At 40.9% G+C, this 21910-nt stretch overlaps 1 protein-coding gene across 5 annotated transcripts in view; it reads right to left on the minus strand.

Moving 5' to 3' along the window:
* RNF121 (ring finger protein 121) overlaps positions 1 to 21910 on the minus strand; it is a 78147-nt gene that overhangs the window by 8725 nt on the left and 47512 nt on the right. For all 5 annotated transcript variants that reach the window (XM_032853218.1, XM_032853221.1, XM_032853217.1 and 2 more), the window contains 3 exons: positions 11426 to 11580; positions 8401 to 8508; positions 5834 to 5954 (listed from right to left, as the gene is read on the minus strand). In XM_032853218.1, the coding sequence (XP_032709109.1) occupies positions 5834 to 5954; positions 8401 to 8508; positions 11426 to 11580 (384 nt within the window). The remainder of the gene's footprint in view (positions 1 to 5833; positions 5955 to 8400; positions 8509 to 11425; positions 11581 to 21910) is intronic.

Raw genomic sequence — 21910 nt, forward strand, 5'->3', positions numbered from 1 at the left:
AAAAGAATACTTAAAAGGCAAAGAGCCCAACAGAGAGGGAGAAGTTGGAAGTCACGGATAAGAAAGGAAGTTCAATAGCTTAATGGGTCCTGGAGAAGGAAAGAGCTAGGGAATCCACAGTGCAGGCAGGGCTGGCTTGCGATGGAAGAAGAAAGGATATTTTCTCCACTGTAACTGAAGGCAAGGAGAGATCGGTACAAATATATGAGTAGAAAAACCCAGCACAGGAGCCTGCACGTAGCAGGAGATTAGGAAGTAAACAGGAGTTGCATTCCACACCACATCACAGACTGTGTGCCAGGAAAGCCCTGGGAGCGCCTCCAGCTGGCCCCCTCTCTTGGCTGGTGAGGACACAGGAGGAGGAGGAGGAGAAGGAGGGGGAGAGCCTCGCTGGAAGTCAGAGAGGTGGTGCCTAGTCAGTTCAAGCAGATGATTTCAGAAATAACTTGTTGAAAAAGGGAATAAAATACTATTTCTCAGGGTTACAGTAGATGAGATTCCATGTCACAGAGTGGTCTGAGATGACTTCAGACAACAGATGGCATCTGAGAGAGAAATGGCATCTGCTCGCGATTTAGGATTTGTTTGTTCTGTGTCTTGCTCTGTGTGTTGCGTATGATGAAGATACAAAGAAATCCTACAGAGTCTCTGTGCTCCAGGTGATTATAGATATAAAATATGTAGCTTTCTAGTATAGTAGTACTGTACAGAAGGTATACTTGATAAATGTTAGCTATTGTCGTCATCTTCTAGTAAGTATTGTGGGCCAGACTACTCTTTAGAGTACTTTCCCTCATGCCTTTGTTCCTTACAACACTTCATGTCTGGTAGTAATATTACAGCTGAGAAAACAAGATCAGAGAGGTAAAGTAAATTGCTCGTGAGTACACAGCTCATTAAAAATAGGTTAGAATTTGAAACCAGGTTCATCTGACTCTAACCCCCTAGCTCTTCCCACTACTTCAGAAGAGATGAATGGGCAGCTAATCCCGTCCTAATGTTATCGGGGGCATAGAACTTACTTAGAAGAAAGAAAAGTGTGAGGCAGGGCACATGGCCCAATGGAGCAGAAACGGTGTGCCACTACCCTGTCTGCCCAACAGCCCTCTCTGAGGGGAGGGCCCCAGAAAACAGGCTTATTTTGCAATCCTGTCTTCCACCCCCATTCCAACATGACTTTCGGGTGTGAATGGAAACTATAATGACTGGCTGTCACAAGCTTATGACCTCACAGTGACCAGCTGGAAAAAAACAAACACCATCCAAGGTTCCCTTGAATCAAGAAGAGTTACTTTAGTTCATATTACAATTTCTCCATGTGAGGCAAAACAGCTGTCATACAGAATAAACAGAGTAGTGTAGAATAATGAAGAGGAATTGAGAATATGTGTTAATACAATTTTAAGTCTCATCATTTCATTTCAGGAACCCTGAAATTAATTAACCACAGATCTTAGTAGGTCAAACCACTCTTGGAGGGGGACCAAGAGATGAATCAGACCTACTTCCCCACCTAGTAGGTGGAACAGCTCCAAAATCAACTATAACTCTCTGGGATCAGAGCTATGATCACAGATCGTACAAAATACTATGAAAAACACCTGGGACTAAAAATGTGGCATATACACACAATGGGATTCTTTTTTTCTAACAGGCTATGTGCACACACACACACAGACACACATGCACAAAGAGATTATTTATTTAGCACCCCCTCCTTTTTAAAGTATTCTCCACGCCCAGAAAGGAGCTTAACACGGAGCCTGAACTCATGACCCCGAGATCAAGACCCAAGCCAAGATCAAGAGTCAGACATTTAACTGACTGAGCCACCAAGGCACCCCTATTTATAGCCCTTTTAAATTGACCTATACAATGGAATATTATTCAGTCCGAAAAAAGAAGGAAATTCTGACACCTGCTACAACATGGGTGGACATTGAAGACATTATGCTGGATGAGATAAGCAGGTCACAAGGGACACGTATTGTGTGAGCCCATTCGCATGAGGTACCTAGACAGGTCAAATTTAAGGAGGCAGAAAACAGAATGGTTGTTTCCAGGGGTTGGGGGGCAAGGGATTATGGAGTTATTATTTAAGGGGTACAAAGCTTCAATTTGCAAAATGAAGAGTTCTAGGGATGGATGTGGTGATGGTTGCAGAACACTGTAAACGTATTTAATGCCACTAAACCAGACATAAAAATGGTTAAGATGGTAAATTTTATATGTAGTTTATTACAATTAAAAAAAAATGACTAGGGCTGCTACATGGAAGTGAGCAGTGGTGGAGCTAGTAAAAGGCTACATTGGTCATACCCAGCACATTGTGAAAGGTTGCTAAGTTAGTATTGCTTGAATAAATGAAAGAATGAGATGGCTAACAAATGCGTGGAAGGCTGGAGTGTCTTGGCTCCCTCAAACTACCGTCCCCAAACCACTGATCAGGTTCTGGATTCAAGGCCAGGGATGTTCTTGAAATTCAGGTTGCTGTGGCTCAGGGACCCAGGTGCTCCTAGGCAGACCATAGTGCACTTGACCAAAGACTAGGGCAGAAATAGGAGAGTCCTGGAATTCTCAGGTTAGAAAGAACTGTAAAGGCAGTACAGTGTATCCTTTTATCCCAAGTTGGAGTCTCTTCCCCCACATTCCTGCCGAGCCTAATCTAACCTATGGGCATCATGAGCCCCCGCAGAACAGCTGCCACTAAATCTCTACATCATTCGCTGTGGGAAAGAAAGAATTAATGAACTCCTGTTGACCCATCCAGCACTGTCACAAGCCATCCCAGTGTTCCTACAGCCTGCTTCCTGCCCCAGAAATGGGGGCCTGGGGAAACAGCAAACTGTAAGAGTGGGGATCAGCAAGGTCGTATTCTGTTGGGACAGGAGCTGGATAGAGCGGCTCCTATGAAAGGGATACCCATTCTCAAAGTCAATTATCTAGGGAAGAGGTGGATCTTTGTAGAGACACCACGATTCAGAAGACTGGCCTGAGTTAAAGGCCTGTTGTTTTTTTTTTTTAATCAGAACACAGGCTCTAGGTCTAGACATCTGGAGGACAGTGACTGTCTAGATGTGGCTTCCAGGTGATGCATGCTAAGATGGCACCTGCTAGACAGAGGTAGGCTGAGAGTTGGATGGGGTAGGGTCTGAAAGCCTGGGAAAGCAGGTACCCAGCTATGTCAGATTAACTTCATTCAAGTACTCATGTCTATTTACCTTTAATAAAGTTCAATGTGATTGCTTGATCCTTGTGTTCCTGTGCTACTAAGAGGTAGAGAGCGGGATGTGGATTCATCTTTGGGTCAGACTATTATAGAAAAAGCATCAGGTGTTGGAGGTAACTACTGAGACCTCACAGAAGGAAGGACCATATGAGGGGTCAAGAGCTGGTGTCTGAGGCACTCTCGAATAAGAAATTCTCCCAGCAGCTCTCTTGAGGATACTGAAATTTATCATTATTAGGGAATTATCATAATAAGGACTATCATTTGTAATCAATAGAACACCCAATAATCCTTCCCAAGAGCATGGAAAGAAGTCCAGTTCAAATCCCATTTCTGGGAAGCCAATGTAATGATTCCATCTTCTACAGGAGAAGCTAACTAGGGGATCGATTCTGAGCTCAGTTCCATTTGGACTGAAGAGGGTTCTGTATATTGGTTATTATTGACCCACCTACACTTAAATTGGCAGCTGATAATAACTTTGAGATAAAAGTGGCAACAACCTGGGAAAATCAGAGAATTGGCCCTTAAAAACAGAATGAGAAGAAAAAGAAATCACAAGAAGGTAAAGGACAGGATACTGGCAAGAGTTATTTTGAAACACTGAGTGTGGCAAAGAAGCAGACTTCAGGAAAAGTTGTTGTTGAAAGTGAACATAATAATTAGGAAGTCGAGTATCTAGAAATCTCTTCTGGGCAGTGAAGTGGTTAAAGGAAAAGCTGAAGTCTATACCAACAGATAAGAGACCATGAAATGTGCCTAAACACAAGACAGTTGTTCAAACAGTAATCTAATGACCCAGTACACTTTGTTTTCCTTTTAATCCATTACAGAAGAAATAAAAATAGTCCCATGACACCAGGAAACTAAGTCCTAGGTCTAAAACTGTACTTGATGAAAGTCATCAAAGGCAATGGTTGAGGATTGTTTAACCTGGATTGTCCAAAGCCTACCAGTCCATGGCACAAATGAGACCGTGTAGCACTGATGTAAAAATGTGCACAGCAAATATCCTACCACCTGCAATATTGCCTTGAACTCACCAAGAGTTCCCGAGGGACCTCATACAAAGTCAGCACCAATCCTTTCCTGTGCTTTGAAATTGGTCTCCACTGGTATCTGCTGCCTAAAGACCAGGACTGCTATCTGGCTGCCCCAAGAGAACCTACTTCCCTGACATTCTTTTAAGGTTTCTCTGCGAACTACCAAACCTCAAGTTGCAAGAACTTCTGAAGGCCTTTCAGAGCTCTTGCATCAGACAGAGACACACAAATTTCAGCACAGAACTGGAGAAATGACCGTTAAACTTGGAAATATTCCTTCTTGGGGTGCGGTCTTCTATGGGCTGACATTGAGATGAGGAGTACTTCTGTGTTGTTCACTTAATTAAAAAGAGCTTGCATTACTTTTATAAGCAGCGAAACAACAAACACACATTTCTATTTTGAAAAAAAGAAATAGGAATATTGACTTGGGTTTCTTAAGACTGGCTGTTACTTTACCCACATTTTGAGCCTGAAGAATCTCTCCCTGGTCTCCACCTTATAGCATTTTCTATCTCAGTGAAAGTATACCAGCCAAGGAGTGGCTCAAGTTACACACTGTCAGCTTTGATACATACTTTCCTTCTATCTTCAGAACCAATCTATATTCAAGTCCTACCCAAGTCCTACCAAAATACTTCTCAAATAGCTTGCCTCTCTCCCTTCACACCATCTCTCCCCTAACCCAAGCTACTTTCATCTTGCCCAGACTACTACAACTGCCTCTTAGTCTTCACGGGTCACTCTAAGCTGTGGACCCCTAATCTGTTCTCAACCCAGGAGCCAGTATGATCCTTTTAAAGTGAAAATCTGAAGATGTCATTTTCTATCTTAGCCTCCCAGGATTTTTAGCATAAAAACCACAATCTTTCACTTGGCTTTCAAGGTTTTTTCTAGTCTAGCCTCTTACTTCTCCAGACATTTCCATCCTTACAACCACACTAGCTTTAGTTCCTCCAAATGGTCGCCCTTTCTCTCACTACAGGACTCTTATCTACACATGCACTTTGCTCTATTTGCCACCCACATCACTTCCCACGTCATCTAGTTAATTCCGACATATCTCAACAGTCACCTCTTTAGGGAAGCCATCTCCGGGCCCCAGAGGAGGTCAAATGCCCTTACTGCATTTGTTCACAGCACTGTGGAGCTTTCCTTCATAGATTTTATAAATGTTATAATTTTGTATTTATTTGTGTGTTTTGTTACTTTCATACCCATCCCTGTCACTAGGGCATAAACTCCATCTGTGCAAGAACCATGTAACCTCTGTAATTCCAGCACAAACCTAGTGCCCAGGCACATCAGAGGCATTAAATATCTATTGAATGTTAACTTCCTGAATGATAAAGTGGTTCTTTCCTAGAATGGCCCTAAAGTTAAAAATTCCAGGATATATCTGGGATCTGGTTTTCCAAATTTTAAGGAAGAAATCTCCATTCATACTACTGATATGTTGAAGGATTTTTTTGATGGCTTATCTCTTCCATCAAACCAGTGATGCTACACTGACCTCTGTGGAGGTGGCAGTGGACAGTATTAAAAGCCCAGGTGAACTTACCCCTATGGTAGACGCCATGTAGTCTGCACACATCTCTGCAAAATCTCGCTCAAGAACTCCATAGTAGAGGCCATAGAAGAGGAGAGAAATGCCAAAGTCCATGGCATCTTCTGGTTTGATCCTGTAAGGAAAGCAGCATGGCCTATAAGGCGTGCCCTAAGACACAACTGGTTTGGATTACTACTCTGGGACACACAAGGAGGCACCTAAACTTGTAAGACTTAACAGCTAAAGCAAGTGTTGGCAAAATAAGACCAAATCTTATGCCTGTTTTTTTTTTTTAAAGATTTTATTTATTCATTTGACAGAGAGATCACAAGTAGGCAGAGAGGCAGGCAGAGAGAGAGAGAGAGGGAAGCAGGCTCCCCGCCGAGCAGAGAGCCCGACGCGGGACTCAATCCCAGGACCCTGAGATCACGACCCGAGCCGAAGGCAGCGGCCCAACCCACTGAGCCACCCAGGCGCCCCTTATGCCTGTTTTTTATATGGCCTCTTGGCACTGTCTGAACAGGCTAGCACTGTGAACTACAAAGACCAAGCCAAAGTATTGCCTACACCCCTCTTTCCCACTTTGTCCCCAGTGCCTGCCTCCTCCAACTGCCCAACATGCCTTGCAGCTATCTAGGGCCCACTCTGGTTGGCACCTACGTGTTGGAGACTCCACTGCTGGCAATCACTGGACACCACCAACCAGTGGAATTTCATTCTGGAAGACGACAACTCAAGTTGCCTCACCTCCAGCCAGCTGCCCAGGTTGAAATGGCTGGGTAAAGGCACACCAAGATCTGGGTTGTCAATGGAACAGAAAGTAAAAATGATCCCAGTGGTCACACACCCACTTGTCAGGCCCCTCCTGAGAATGTCTCATCTGATGGCGAGTGGGCACAAAGTATGCCTCCCACCTGAGAGAGCCCATCCATCAAACAAGGTGGGGCAAGGGAAGAGTTTCCCCTCTTGTTATACTATATATTATCTTAGACTTCGCCTTTTGTCCACAAAGCCTAAAATAATATTTGGCCCTTCACAGAAAAAGTTTGCCAGCCACAGCTTTAGAAATGAAAGATAAAATCAGTCATTTAGCAAATATATACATACCAGTTACCATAACATTTTAAGCTGTATCTATACATATTCTGTATCATGTCATCAAAGTTAAACTTTGATCCAGGGGCATGTGGGTGGCTCAGCTGGTTGAGTGGCCAGCTCTTGATTTCGGCTCCAATCATGATCTCAGGGTCCTGGGATGGAGCCCTACATCAGGCTCCATGCTCAGCGCATAGCATGCTTAAGGAGTCTTCCCCTCTCTCCCTCTCCTTCTGCCTCTACCCCCAACCCCCTGCTTATGGTCTCTCTCTCAAATAAATAAATAGATTTTTTTAAATGGCCTGAGTGACTCAGTCGGTTAATCGTCTGCCTTTGGCTTAGGTCATGATCTCGCGGTCCTGGGATCAAGCCCCACATTGGGCTCCCTGATCAGCGGGGAGTCTGCTTCTCCCTCTCTCTCTGCCCCCCAACTCATGCTCACACTCGCTCTCAAATAAATAAATAAAATCTTTAAAAAAAACTGGGGGTCCAAGTCTACTTACTAAAAAGGACAAAGATCTTGCCTGTACATTAGGAGGCTTGTTTTAATAATTCTAAGGACCAATAAATTGCAACCTTCCGTCTTTGAATGTTTATTATAGAAAACAACCTTTGTCAAAAATTTGTACCAGGAACTGTACGTGTTTCCTTAAAGTTGTAAGTTTCATTATCTTAAAAAGTTGAGTGTATTCATCAATCTTGTAATATTTAACCCACTAGACATCATGATGTTATATCAATTAACCTGATAAGTAGCATAAAAATGGTCAATATTCTCAATTCTGTTTTCCTCCTTGTATAGCTTATGTAAGTAAAAATGAACTGTAATTACAGAATAATCATCTTTAATACAATGCAGAATCTTGAACTCACGACTCTGAGATCAAGAGTCGGACACTTAACCGACTGAGCGACTCATGCACCCTACAATGCAGAATCTTGATTTTTATTTTTTTAGCACACAGATTAGGAAGCTACCTGGAAATATCTTGGTTTTCTTTGATGGGACTTGTTAGACTCTATACTGATAAATTCCTATAAACATTTGTGGAGCCTGTTTATGGTTTCAGCCTGTACTACTCCTGGAAGAAAGAATTCCATGGGTATCCTCTCATTGTAAAAAGTAAAGACTTACTCCTTTCAGTTTCAAAGAGACTCCTGCCTCTGATAGGGTGATAGAGTTATAGGTAACTGGCTATAATCATTATTATGCTTACTTCTGCGACACTTTTCCATTAAAATACAGGTTCTTGGAAAACATAACCAATGATTTGGGACTCTATATATCGAGACATTCCTTTCTCTTTGCCAGCATAAATACTGGAGGGCCCACCTTCCATTCCCCAAAGCCCAAGTCTCCTATCCTGGGTGCCATGGCCCCCTTGTTAATATTCACAACTTGGCTCCAGAAAGAAAGATACATCTTACCAGCCCCTCCTCCCCAAACACAAACAAAAACAAAAGCAAAAGCAAAGAGTACTTACTTGAATAATAAATTGAGACCAAAGAGGGTAAACATGACAGCCATGTAGCCAACAATGCCAGTGGCATAGCTGATTTTATAGATCAACAGGAACCACTTATAAACCAACCTGGAGAAAGGAGAAAAAATTAGCATAGCTGACATGGAAACTTGCCTGGGGCCTCTGGATTACCACAATCTCTTATTCTTATATCAATGGGGACATTAGGTTATTTGCTTAGGACTTAGTAAGCAACTTCAGCTACTATTACAGATCTAGTCACTCCATTAATTGCAGAAATACCCCTGCACACCAGGGAGGAGCTAGTGCTTTCTATTTTCCTGGTCTCAGATCGAGGGAAGAAAAGAGAGCCTTAAAAGTTTTTAGCTTCAAACAAACAAAAAAGCAGAGCTGACATTAGACAGCTATGCCCTCTCAAATTCAGATTAGCTGGATAAGGAAGTGAAAACTAGTTACTATATCTATGTTCAGATGGGAACAGGTGGGAAGGCCAGTTGTTCTTGTCAGGAAAGAGAATTCAAGGGAAGATGAAAAAGAGAATCAGCTATGGGCTCCCCCTCCCCTTTTAAAAAATACTTATTTATTTAAGTAATCATTATACCCAATGTGGGGCTTGAACTCACCAACCCAAGATCAAGAGTTGCATGCTCTTCTGACTGAGCCAACCAGGCCACCCAAGCTTTTCCTACTGGGAATGGTTAACCTGAATACTTCTTTGCTCCTATCTACAGGACAATTATGAAATGGTATCTAATGAATTTGCTTCTGAAATTATTTTCTTTCTGGAGAAGAAGGGATAAGAAAGGAGGCACTCAGAAAATAGCTTTGAATGGATGTGTGTGATGGTGGTGGGGGTGAGGTGGGGTGGGGTCATATAATATTCTTGAAGGAAGAGCGATGCTCTCTATAAGTCAGTGAAAGTAGTGTGAAATCAAGAACCAATACTCTATCTGGGGTGACAGCAAATGAGGAATTCACCTGAATAAACACCTCAAGCCTATCTGGCTCTGAGACCAAGTTACTACCAAGCTTGATGGACCACAGAGAGGAAGCTTAGGTCCCTACCTAAGCAAGTGGTGAGAAGTTCTCAGGCAAGGGAAAGGCCCCATTTTGCAATGCCTGCTCTCGGAAACACAAAACTCCATTACCCAGGGTTTGCACTCATCAGACAGGAGTGAGGCAGTAGAATTTTAGGCAGAATCTGGATTAAGTGAGTTTTATTAGCTGGGTAATCCCAGGTAAAATCAAATCACTACTCTAAGACAAGTTTACTTACTTGTAAAATGAGGAAACCATGATACCTTCCTCAATGGACGAAGAGCCCATTTCCTGGTATATATAATACATGCTCAATAAATGCTACATGAATAAGAGTGGATGTTTATGAAAGTGCTTTGAAATTATAAAGCACTACAAATGTTAGTTATTATCATCAAAAACCTCCATTGTCATAGACACAATTTCAGTCACTTTACCTATAAGCTAATATTGGTTGTTAACTCTTTTTTTTCTTTTTAAAGATTTTATGTATTTGTTTGACAGAGAGAGACACAGTGAGAGAGGGAACACAAGCAGGGGGAGTGGGAGAGGGAGAAGCAGGCCTTCCATGGAGCAGGGAGCCCGATGTGGGGCTAGATTGCAGGACCCCGGGATCATGAATCGAGCCAAACGCAGATGCTTAACGACTGAGCCACCTAGGCGCCCGGGTTGTTACTGATTCTTAAAAGTATATTTTTTACACTTTTTCTTCATAGTACCCTTTATGAGGGAGCAATTATTATCACATTTCTAGGGGTAAAAAGTTCAAGGCTCAGAAAAGTGAAGCCATACAGATCAGGTAATTAACTGGCAGGGCTAGAGTTTCCAATAATCCACAAGTATCTGGCTCCAGAGGCTCTATCTTCTATCATGGCCCTTAATGTAAACTACTTCTAAATCATGGAGGAACTTCTAAATCACCGACTTCACCTTGAAGATAAATTTTACCATGTACAAGGAAGCTCAGAAGGCCAAAGTAAAACCTTACAGTGAAGCAGAAATAAAATGCATGGGGAAAAGAGCAACTTGCAACTTGGAAGCCTTAGGTTCTGGTAGTTACAACTTTGAGGCTGGCTACTTCCTCTGCTAGGCTCTCCTGGACCTGTACACACGTCTCTCACAGCACTTACCAACTGCACTGAAACAGCTGCTTTCTTGTCCATCTCCTCCATTAAACCGAGCATTCCTTGAGGGCAGGGACCATGTCTTATCCAGCTCTGTATCCCCAGCGCTCAGCACAGGGCCTGACACATAGCAGGTGCTTGTTGAATGAATGAATGAATGAGAAAATCTCTTTCTTTCTGTCAAGTACAGATCTTAAATGATCTCACAAGCTGGTTGGGAGGATCAAACTAGAAATGCATTTGGATAAAATACAAATAATACAGGCAGGGGCTGTTCTATGACCAAAGAAGTATTGTTTGTTGAAAAACTGAAAATTTGCTGAGATTCATTCATTCAACAAAAATTCAAAGAGTAGGCTACTATGTGCCAGACCCTGTGGTAGGGCCTGGATATACAGGGACAAACAAAATACATGTGGTTCCTGATCTCACAGTTACAGTTTAGTGGGGGAGACAGACAGTCAAAATCTTATGTTATGTTCTATGATGGAAAACTATAGGGCCTATGAAAGACTCTAACAGAAAATCTTATTTAGAGATCAGAGAAGGGTTCACAAAAGAAAATAACATGTAAAATGAGACCACAATGATCCTCAGAATTTGCTTACTTATTTTGGTTGCTTTTAATATAAATAGACCTTGATATAAACTCTAAGGTAAGCTATAGAGAAATGTTTTGGGGTTTTTTAATCTGTGAAGGGGGGGTAGTTCTCCCAATCAGCTTGTTTTGGTGGGGGTCCATGCTAAATAATCTTAGCAAACAGAAATTATAACTTTTTTCAGCCTAAACCCACCCGAAACCCATGCACTCCAACCCATTCGCTTCAGGAAACCTAGGTCTTCCCCACTACCTAAACTCTCACCTTGGGGTTGTCTGTACTAGTGGTTTCCGGGTGGCTCGGAAGGTGACAAAAGCCGTGACAGCAGAGAACAAGATCCAGATCACTAGGAACCGCCACCAGTGCAGCTTCACTGTGAAATAGAGGGGAACAACCCACATCTGAAAGAGGGTCACCATCTGAAACACAAACACAAGCACTTCAGTGCTAGCCAGCTCCCTCTGTGCTCCGTCCGCAAGTCCACAGGGTATGTCATGTGTTCCATTTTTTAGCCTGATCCTCTCCCAGATTTCCAATGTTGGACAGAGGCACCACCTCGTGATCTAACTTAGAAACCTAGGACCATGCCTGACACCTCCCTTTCATCCCTCACCTATCTGTTGTATATATTCTTTCCTTTCCATGTGAGCCCTTGCTATCCCTTGCCTGGCTCACTACAATAACCTCTTTGTTAAATCTCCCTGCAGTCATCATCCCCCTCTCCAATCTATCCTTCCCAAGAGCACTGGGATGGCCTCTCTAACATACAGTCTTGAATGTGTTATTTCCCTGCTTATAACCTCCTAATAGTCCCCTGCATACAGGATAACACCCAACACCCTTCAACAGGCAGTCAAATGCCCCACGATGTGCCCCAAACTATTATTTCAAGGTTGACCTTCTACTACTCCCCATGCCATTAGTTAGGGCGTTCCCCTCAGGCTAAAAGGTCCTTTCCACCTGCCTTTCTGCCTGATAATATCACATCCAAGACACATGAAACCTTCGGTCTTCTTTCCAGGCAGAAAGAGTCATAACTTTCCAATGATCCAAAAGCACTTTTTTTTCTACCATCGTTGCTTATCTAGAGCATGATTCAAATTCATTCTCTGAATGTAAGCTCCTTGAGAGCAGTAGCCAGGCCATATTCATCTGTTTCCTATGTGCTAGGAAACGGTCTAGCACACGACAGATCTTCGATTAACTCAGATACTTGAGAAGAAAGCAGAACTAGAACCCAAAAGGGAGGCGCGTTTCTGCTGTAAAGAGGTCTCAGAACTCAGACTTGTCAGCTGAAGAGTTCCAAATATATAAAATGATTCTAAGTCAGAAGTTTGGACTGATCACCAGTCCTCTCCTCCCTGATGCCTCTTAACTCCCTCCACCAACCACCTTGCTTTCACTAGATGTCACTGTGCTCAGGTGAGTAGCAGGTGTTAAAAAAAAATAAGTAATACCTAATGGGAGACTTTCTTTCTGATGTCATCAAAGGAAATGAAAGAACATTTAAAAAGGGCTGGGCATGGGGATGAGCTATAGAGAGGAAAATGGTAGCTAGTTTCCTAAAGTTCCATAGTGAAGAAAACTTGAGAAAGTATTTACTTGGGGATTTCTAGACCAGTGCTACCTAATCAAAATGTAATGGGATTCACATACGTAATTTTAAGTTTTCTAGTAGTGACATTTAAAAAAGTAAAAAGAAACGCTGGTATTAATTATTTTTAAGGATTTGATTTATTTATTTGAGAGAGAGCAAGCAAACGGGGAGGAGCAGAGGGAGAGGGAGAAGCAGACTCCATGCTGAGCACAGAGCCCAATGTGGGGCTCAGGCTCATGACCCCAAGATCATGACCTGAGCCAAAATCAAGAATCAGATGCTCAACTGACTAAGCCACCCAGGTGCCCCCAGATGATATTAATTTAAATAATATATTTTATTTTATCCAATATATCCAAAATATTATCATTCCAACATTTACTTAATATTAAAATTTATGAAATATTTTACTTTTGTTTGTACTGAGGCTTTGAAATCTGATGCGTACCTTATATTTATGGCATACCTCAAGAGAGACCAGTCACATTTCAAGTGCTCAACTGCCATATGGTAATGGTGGTTCCCATACTGGATTAGTGCAGCTTAGAGCACCTTTTTAGCATTTAGTTCTCTCCTGTAGCTTCAAACAGAATGCTCTGTGGCAAGAAAAGGCCTTAGTGTTTTAGTGTTATTTTACTAAATAACAAATAATTTACTAAATAATAAATAACACTGAGAGGAGAATGGTGAACAGATCCCACTTTGCTTTAAAGCTTACAGATTTGTGTGCTCAATGGTGCTGGCTAATGGTCAGTGAACACTGTGTCTCAGAACCTGTTCTACTGCTCAGGAACCCCCCAGGTGACTCTCCGAATGAAATATTCTAAAATATCCCGATATGAAAAGTGCTGGAGTACTGGGATGTACTAACAAATGGCTAACCAAATAACACTCCAGGTAACATTACTGGAGATAATGGGAGGAGACCAGGAAAGGACATCATAACAAACCACACATTATTTAAGCAAGAGGAAAAGGGCTCAGTTGGTAAAGTGTCCAACTCTTGATTTCGGCTCAGGTTCTGATCTTGGGGCTATGTGATCAAGGCCCATGTTCGGCTCTGTGCTCAGCAGGGGAGTCTACCTGGGATTCTCTCTCTCTCTCTCTCTCCCTCCCCCATGTACTCTCTCGATAAATAAAATTTTTAAAAATCTTTAAAAAAATACTTTAAATTAGGGAATAAGAGACAACCAGAATCATGATATTCAGAGGCAGTAAATAAACGGTGGTAAGATGTGGAAAGAAGAGCTGCAGGGTTTTTAGCCTTCACATGGTTAGCTTATAAAACAGCGGGCCCAGAGACTATAGAAGAACTAAATTACAGAGTCTGATTATATTTGTCTTCTCTGAGGGAACAAAAAAAAAAAAAAAAAGGAATTTCTGGTCTCCTTCTAGCTTTTCCAAAAGCTTGGCTGTTGCCACAAAAAAAAAAATAAATAAATAAATAAAACAATAACAACAAAAACCCCAGCCTATCCCCTACTAGCTTTTTCCCCACTCCAATCAATAGCATGTTCTAAGAAGGAATCTAGTAAAATAATTTATCTCTGCACGAGCTGTAGCTCTGCTTACTTTGGGTGCAGCGAGAGGCAAAAGACCTGGATTCTATTCCGGGTTGAATAAAGGCATAATCAGGAGTAGGCATCAGTGTAAAAGGAATGAAAAAATCTTCCCTTGCTTTGTAACTCTGAGGCCTAAAACTTTAAGGCTATAAAGCTACTCAACTCACATCATGAAAGAAAGAGAAAGACAAAAAAGGAAAGAAAAGGAAGAAGGAAGGAAGGGAAAGAGGGAGGAATTTAGGACAGGGTTACATTCTTTCAAACCAGATAGCCAATTAGAAGCCCAAAAGACCTAGATTCTAGTTCTGTGTGCTTCCAACTCACTGGGCCACTCTAAAGAGGTCCTTCCTCCTTGAGGAAAAGATTTGACTTGATTTTTCAAGCCCCTTCAAGTTCTAACATGCTAAGGTTCTATTAAGCAGCCTTGTAACTGGGAGGGCGAAGGAAGTGCTCATTCACTTGTACACTGAATATTTATTTTGCATTTAATGGAAAGAATGCAGAAATAAACATGACCCCTAGTCCCTGTCCTCAAGGAGCTAACAGTCCAGGGGTGCCTAGGTGGCTCAGTCGTTAAGCATCTGCCTTCAATTCAGGTCATGATCTCAGGGTCCTGAGATCAGAGCAGGAAGCCTGCTTCTCCCTCTCCCACTTCCCCTGCTTGTATTCCCCCTCTCACTCTCTCTCTGTCAAATAAATAAATAAAATCTTTAAAAAAAAAAAAAAAGGAGCTAACAGTCCAGCAGAAGGAGAAAAATAGAAATCAAACCTAAACCTTTAATTTTTTTTAATAAAGATTTTATTTATTTATTTGACAGAGAGAGAGATATATCACAGGTAGGCAGAGAAGCAGGCAGAAAGAGGTAGGGGTCGGGGAAGCAGGCTCCCTGCTGAGCAGAGAGCCCCATGTGGGGCTTGATCCCAGGACCCTGAGACCATGACCTGAGCCGAAGGCAGAGGCTTAATCCACTGAGCCACCCAGGTGCCCCCCAAACTTTTAATTTAATGATTCTATTAATCTTCAGATTTTAAAATTAAAAAAAAATTTTTTTTTTGTTTTTTGTGTTTGTTTGTTTGTTTTAGGTAGGCTCCAGGCCCAGCACAGAGCCTAGTATGGGGCTTGACTTCATGATGCTAAGATCAAGACCTGAGATGAGATCAAGAGTGGATGCTTAACCAACTGAGCCACCCAGGCACCCCTAAAGATTTTATTTTTTTTTTTTTAAGATTATATTTATTTATGAGAGAGAGAGAGAGAGCGAGCACAGGCAGACAGAATGGCAGGCAGAGGCAGAGGGAGAAGCAGGCTCCCTGCAGAGCAAGGAGCCCGATGTGGGACTCGATCCCAGGACGCTGGGATCATGACCTGAGCCGAAGGCAGCTGCTTAACCAACTGAGCCACCCAGGCGTCCCTAAAGATTTTATTTTTAAGTAATTTCTACACCCAATGTGGGGCTCAAACCCACAAACCAATGGAGCCAGCCAGGCACCCCTCTTTAGATGTTTTTTTAGAAGTTTAAATAGAAATCATTAAAGAATAAATAAACCAAGTAGAATGATATAGTAAAATGACTGGACATTTTAGAATTAATGAGATCTAGGTATGAATCCCAATATAACTATTTACTGTATTAGCTTAGGGAAGTCATTTAACCATGATAAGCCTGAATTTTCCCAACTGTAAAAGAGGATTAACAGCATCTACTCTCAAAAGATTGTATAGATTAAGTGAATTAATGCATGGAAAGCTCTCAGAACAATGCCTAACAATGTAAGCATTTAATATAATGTAATAAATATAATGCAAATAGTCAATATAATAGCTCTTTTATATAAAAAAAAAAGCAGAGTGCATAATTCACAGTAAGCATTCAGTAAATGAGAGCTCTTATTAGGTCCTCACATGATCAAAACTGCATAAAGTCAAATGTAATAAGGGAGCAAAGACTGCAAAAAGGCAAACAAAATAATCAACATATTGAAAGTGGCGGGGTTATAATGAGATAGAGATAAAGAAAAATACAAAAGATCAATGAAACCAAAAGTTGACTGCTTAAAAAGATTTAAAAAACAATAAACCTTTAGCCAGACACATGAGAAAAAGAAGACTTAAAATTAGAAACAAAAAAAGAAGTTAACAACCAATACCACAGAAATACAAAGAACTATAAGAAATTACTACAAAAAATTATATACCAAAAAATTGGACAACCTAGAACAATTAGATAAATTCCTAGAAACATAAAATCTTTCAAAACTGAATCTGGCAGAAACAGAAAATCTGAGCAGATTACTAGTAATGAAATTTAATCAGTAATCAAAAACCTCCCAACAAACAAAAGTCCAGGACCAGATGGCTTCACAGGGGAGTCCTACCATTTAAAGAAGAGTTAATACCTATTCTCCTCAAACTATTTGAAAAAGAAGAAAAGAAAGAAAAGGAGAAAAGAAAACGAAGGAAAGGAAGGAAAACTTCCAAATACATTCTATGAGGCCAGCCTTACCGTGATATAAAACCACACAAAGACACTACAAGAAAACAAAAACCCAAACAAACAAACAAAATACCTACACACCAATATCCCGCATACACATAAATGCAAAAACCCTCAACAAAATATTAGCAAACCACATTCAACAAACACTAAAAGGATAATGCATCATGAGCTGGTGGGACTTATTCTAGGGATGCAAGGATGATTCATTATTCAGAAATCATATCCCACATTAACAAAATGAAGGATAAAAATCATACAATTATCACAATAGATGCAGAAATAGCATTTGACAAAATAATATCCATTCATGATACAAACTCAACAAAGTAGAGGTAGAGAAAATATACCTCAACATAATAAAGGCTTCATGAGAAAAACCCACAGTCAACATCATACTCAACGGAGAAAAACCAAAAGTTTTTCCTCTACGATCAGGAACAAGACAAGAATGCCCACTCTTGCCACTTTTATTCAACACAGTACTGGAAGTCCTAGCCACAGCAATCAGGCAAGAAAAAGAAACAGAAGGCATCCAAATTGGTAAGGAAGAAGTTAAACTTTTACTGTTTGCAGATGACATACCAGTATACATAGAAAACCCTAAAGATTTCACCAAAAAGTTTTCAGATTTCAGATATAAGATATCACCATATATTAGAAATAATACATGCATTCAGTAAAGTTTCAGGATACAAAACTAATTTATAGGACTCTCTTGCACTTCTTATACACTAAAAATAAAGTAGCAGAAAGAGAAAATAAGAAAAAATTCCATTTGCAACTGTACCAAAAAGAGTAAGATACCCAGGAATAAACTTAACTGAGGAGGTGAAAGACCAATACTCTGCAAACTGTAAGAGACTGATGAAAGAAACTACAGATGACACAAATGGAAAGATATTTCATGCTCATGCATTGGAAGAATTAATATTATTAAAATGTCCATACCACCCAAAGCAATCTATAGATTCAATGTAATCCCTACCAAAACACCAACAGCATTTCTCACAAAACTACTAAAATTTGTATGGAACTGCCAAGACCCCAAAGAGCCAAAGCAATCTTGAGAAAGAAAAGCAAAGCTAGAGTCTTCATAATGCCAGGTTTCAAGATATACTACAAAGCTATACTAATCAAAACAGTATGGTACTGGCACAAAAACAGACACATAAATTATTCCAACTTTGGTATACGTGCTGCCAAAATAAGCACAGTAGACACATAAATTAACAGAACATAAAAAAGAGTTCAGAAATAAACCCATGTTTATATGGGCAATTAATCTAAAACAAAGGAGGCAAGAATATACAAAGACAGTCTCTTCAATAATTGGCACTGGGAACACTGCACAGCTACATGCACAAGAATGAAACTGGACCGGGGCGCTTGGGTGGCTCAGTGGGTTGAAGCCTCTGCCTTCAGCTCAGGTCATGATCCCAGGGTCCTGGGATCGAGCCCTGCATCAGGCTCTCTGCTCGGTGGGGTGCCTGCTTCCTCTGCTCTCTCTCTCTCTCTGCCTGCCTCTCTGCCTACTTGTGGTCTCTATCAAATAAATAAATAAAATCTTTAAAAAAAAAAAAGAATGAAACTGGATCACTTAAACTATACACAAAAATTAAAATAAAACGGGGCGCCTGGGTGGCTCAGTGGTTTAAAGCCTCTGCCTTCAGCTCAGGTCATGATCCCAGGGTTCTGGGATCGAGCTCCGCATCCTGCTCTCTGCTCAGTGGGGAGCCTGCTTCCACCTCTCTCTGCCTACTCTGTCAGAGTAGATCTCTGTCTGTCAAATAAATGAATAAAATCTTAAAAAAAAAATTAACGCAAAATGGATTAAAGACCTACATAAAACCCCTAAAAGACAATGTAGTAATTTTTTTGACATTGGCTTTAGCAGCACTTTTCTAAATAGGTCTCTTCAGCCAAGAGAAACAAAAGCAAAATTAAACTCTTTGGACTACACCAAAATAAAAAGATTCTGTAGAGCTGTACCTGGTGGCTCAGTCAGTTATGTGTCCAACTGTTGGTTTCAGCTCAGGTCATGATCTCAGGGTCCTAGGATCAAGCCCCATGTCAGGCTCTATACTCAGCACAGAGTCTCTGCTGGAGACTCTCTCTCCGTCCCCCTCCCTTTGCTCCTGACCCTGCCTGCTCTCTCTAAAATAAATAAATAAAATCTTAAAAAACAAACAAACAAACAAAAAAACTTCCGTAGAGCAAATAAAACTATCAACAAAATAAAAAGGCAACCACTAAATGGGAGACAGTATTTGCAAATGATATATCCAATAAGGGGTTAATATTCAAAATACATAAAGCACTTCTACAACTCAAACAGCAAAAAACAAATAATCTGATTAAAAATGGGCAGAAAGGGGTGCCTGGCTGGCTCAGTTGGTTAAGCAACTGCCTTTGGCTCGGGTCATGATCCTGGGGTCCCAGGATCGAGTTCCGCATCAGGCTCCTTGCTCGGCGGGGAGTCTGCTTTTCCTGCTGACCTCTCTACTCTCATGCTCTCTCTCTCTCTCTCAAATAAATAAATAAAGTCTTTAAAAAAAAATAAAAATGGGCAGAAGACATGAACTTCTAAAGAAGACATACATGAAAAAATGTTCAGCATCACTAATCATAAATGCAAGTTAAAACCACAATGACATATCACGTGCCTGTCAGAATGGTTAAATCAAAGACACGAGAAATGAGAAGTGTTAGCAAGGATATAAAGAAAAAGGAACCCTGTGCTCTGTTGGTGGAATGTAAACTGGTGCAGCTACAATGGAAAACATAGTATGGAGGTTCCACAAAAAATTAAAAATAGAACTACCAGTAATTCCACTATTAGGTATTTACCCAAAGAGAACGGAAACACTAATTTGAAAAGATATATGCACCCTTATGTTTACTGCAGCATTATTTACAGTTGTCAAGATATGGAAGGAATACAAGTGTCCATTCCCAGATAAATGGATAAAGAAGATGTGGTTTATACATACAATGGAATATTACTCAGCCATAAAATGGGAAACCTTGCCATTTGTGACAATATGGATAGACCTAGAGGGTATTATGCTAGGTGAATTCAGACAGAGAAAGACAAATACCATATGGTTTTACTTATATGTGGAATAAAAAAAATAAAACATACAAACAAACAAAAAGCATAAACAGACCCATAAATAGAACCAACTGAAGGCTGTCGGGGAAAGGTGATAGGGGGAAAGGCAAATGGATGAAAGTGAGTAGGAGTTACAGAACACCAGTTATGGAAAGAGTAAGTCATGGGGATAAAATGTACACCATATATAATGGTGGGGAATATAGTAAATGGTACTGTAATATTTTATGGTCACACACTTGTGGTAAGCATGGCATAACATATAGATCTGTTGAGTCAATATGTTGTACACCTAAAACTGATGTAAAATCATGTGCCAACTATACTTCAATTTAAAAAAAAAAAATCACCAAAACTTCCAGGGGGAAATATGTGGTGGGGTTATTGCAATTTCTTTATAAAGTTTAGTTTGTCCTTTCCAGAAAAAATAAATGATCTAAAACACAAACCAAGGATTTGAGGTCACCTTCAGGTACCTGGACATACTTCATTAGGTAGGCGTAAAAGCCAGATTCTGTTCAGGGCCTAGAAAGCAGTGCCTGACCAGGGGCCAAGCAGAGGGGCAAGTGAATGGAATAGCTTCCCACGTGAAAACTGGTAAGTTACAACTTGCCCTAATTTCTTTATTTCTACTGCAGTATTTATTACCACTCTGCTTAATAAGTAAATTGAAGCTTCTTCATTAAGGAAGGCATTTTTAGTGGCAAGCTTGGCGATTTGTAAATTGCTGAAAGTTACCTAAGATTTTCAGAACAATGTCAGGGACGCTGGTGCCATCTGCTGGCAATACGTTACCCAGCCACATTAAGTTCAGTTATTTGCTCAAGTGTTTGTGCCTGATGCTGTCACAAAGTAATGGGAAGCTTTGGCCCTAACTTCACTCCCAGGATTTGGGATGGTGAGACAAATACATAAACTGAGCAGCCGTCAAGTACAGCGGTGAAGCATTAAGTACTGACATGAGAATTCAGAGGAAAGACAGCAGTGTGAGCAGGAGCCATCAAGGAAGACTGCCTAAAAGCGGCAGAACTCTGGCTGGTTCTGAGGGGGCTTGGATTTGGCCAGCTGAAGAGAGAAACTGCAAGCCATTCACCTTTCTTTCCCTGAGTCTACAAATACAAAGCTGAAGTGAAGACTAGCCTGAATCTTGCTCATTGATTCATTCTGCAAACATTTACGTAGGGACTACCCCAGCTTCTCTGATCCAGAAAGTTAAGAAGAGATGCATGCTACCTTATTTCTCCACAAGACTATACAGCTGAAATGATAATGTTAGGCACTAACAATAAGAGCTAGACTGTATTTAAACAGACTGTCTTTTAGATTTGTTTCACCTCAGAAACTGTAATTCATGAAAAACCAGAAAAGAAGTCCCATATCACATCCTCCCCAGGGCACCAGCTCCCCTGCTGGTCTGCTTGGCACTTTTGTCTTTCAGGGTTCTCACCACTGCTCTATTGCCTTATGTTGCGGGGGCAGTGATCACCCACCATGCTTGGCTGAAAAGGAAAATAAAGGATGAACTGAAAACTGCATGTCCAGCTAGTAGAGCAAAGTAAGAGACTCGCAGCTAACAGAACAATCAGTTTGGAAAAAAATACTGATAAATGGACAGAGGTCAACTGAAGGCAGGTGTTTAGGATATGTTTCACAGCTCTGGTCAATATTTTTGTGAATAATTTGGTTGAAAATACAAAGGATCTGCTTACCAAACTGTGGACAGCAAAAAGTTTAGGAGCTGGAGAGAACAAGGCCTCTGGGTCCAACTATGGTCTTTCAGAGAGGCACACAGTACATTTACTTCCTGTTTCTTATGACTCTCTTCTAATACCTAGAATTTTGTCTTTTCCCCCAAGTCATCTTCTCTCCAGACAAGAGTCAGCCCAAGTAATAATTTAAAAAACACTTACTGAGCCCTTACTGGACATCATAAGAACTTGGACATCTGCTAAGAACTGCAGAATCCAGAGATAAAAAACT

Source organism: Lontra canadensis, unplaced genomic scaffold, assembly GCF_010015895.1.
Source record: "Lontra canadensis isolate GAN:19392208 unplaced genomic scaffold, GSC_riverotter_1.0 scaffold7, whole genome shotgun sequence".
In the NCBI taxonomy this organism is placed as follows: domain Eukaryota; kingdom Metazoa; phylum Chordata; class Mammalia; order Carnivora; family Mustelidae; genus Lontra; species Lontra canadensis.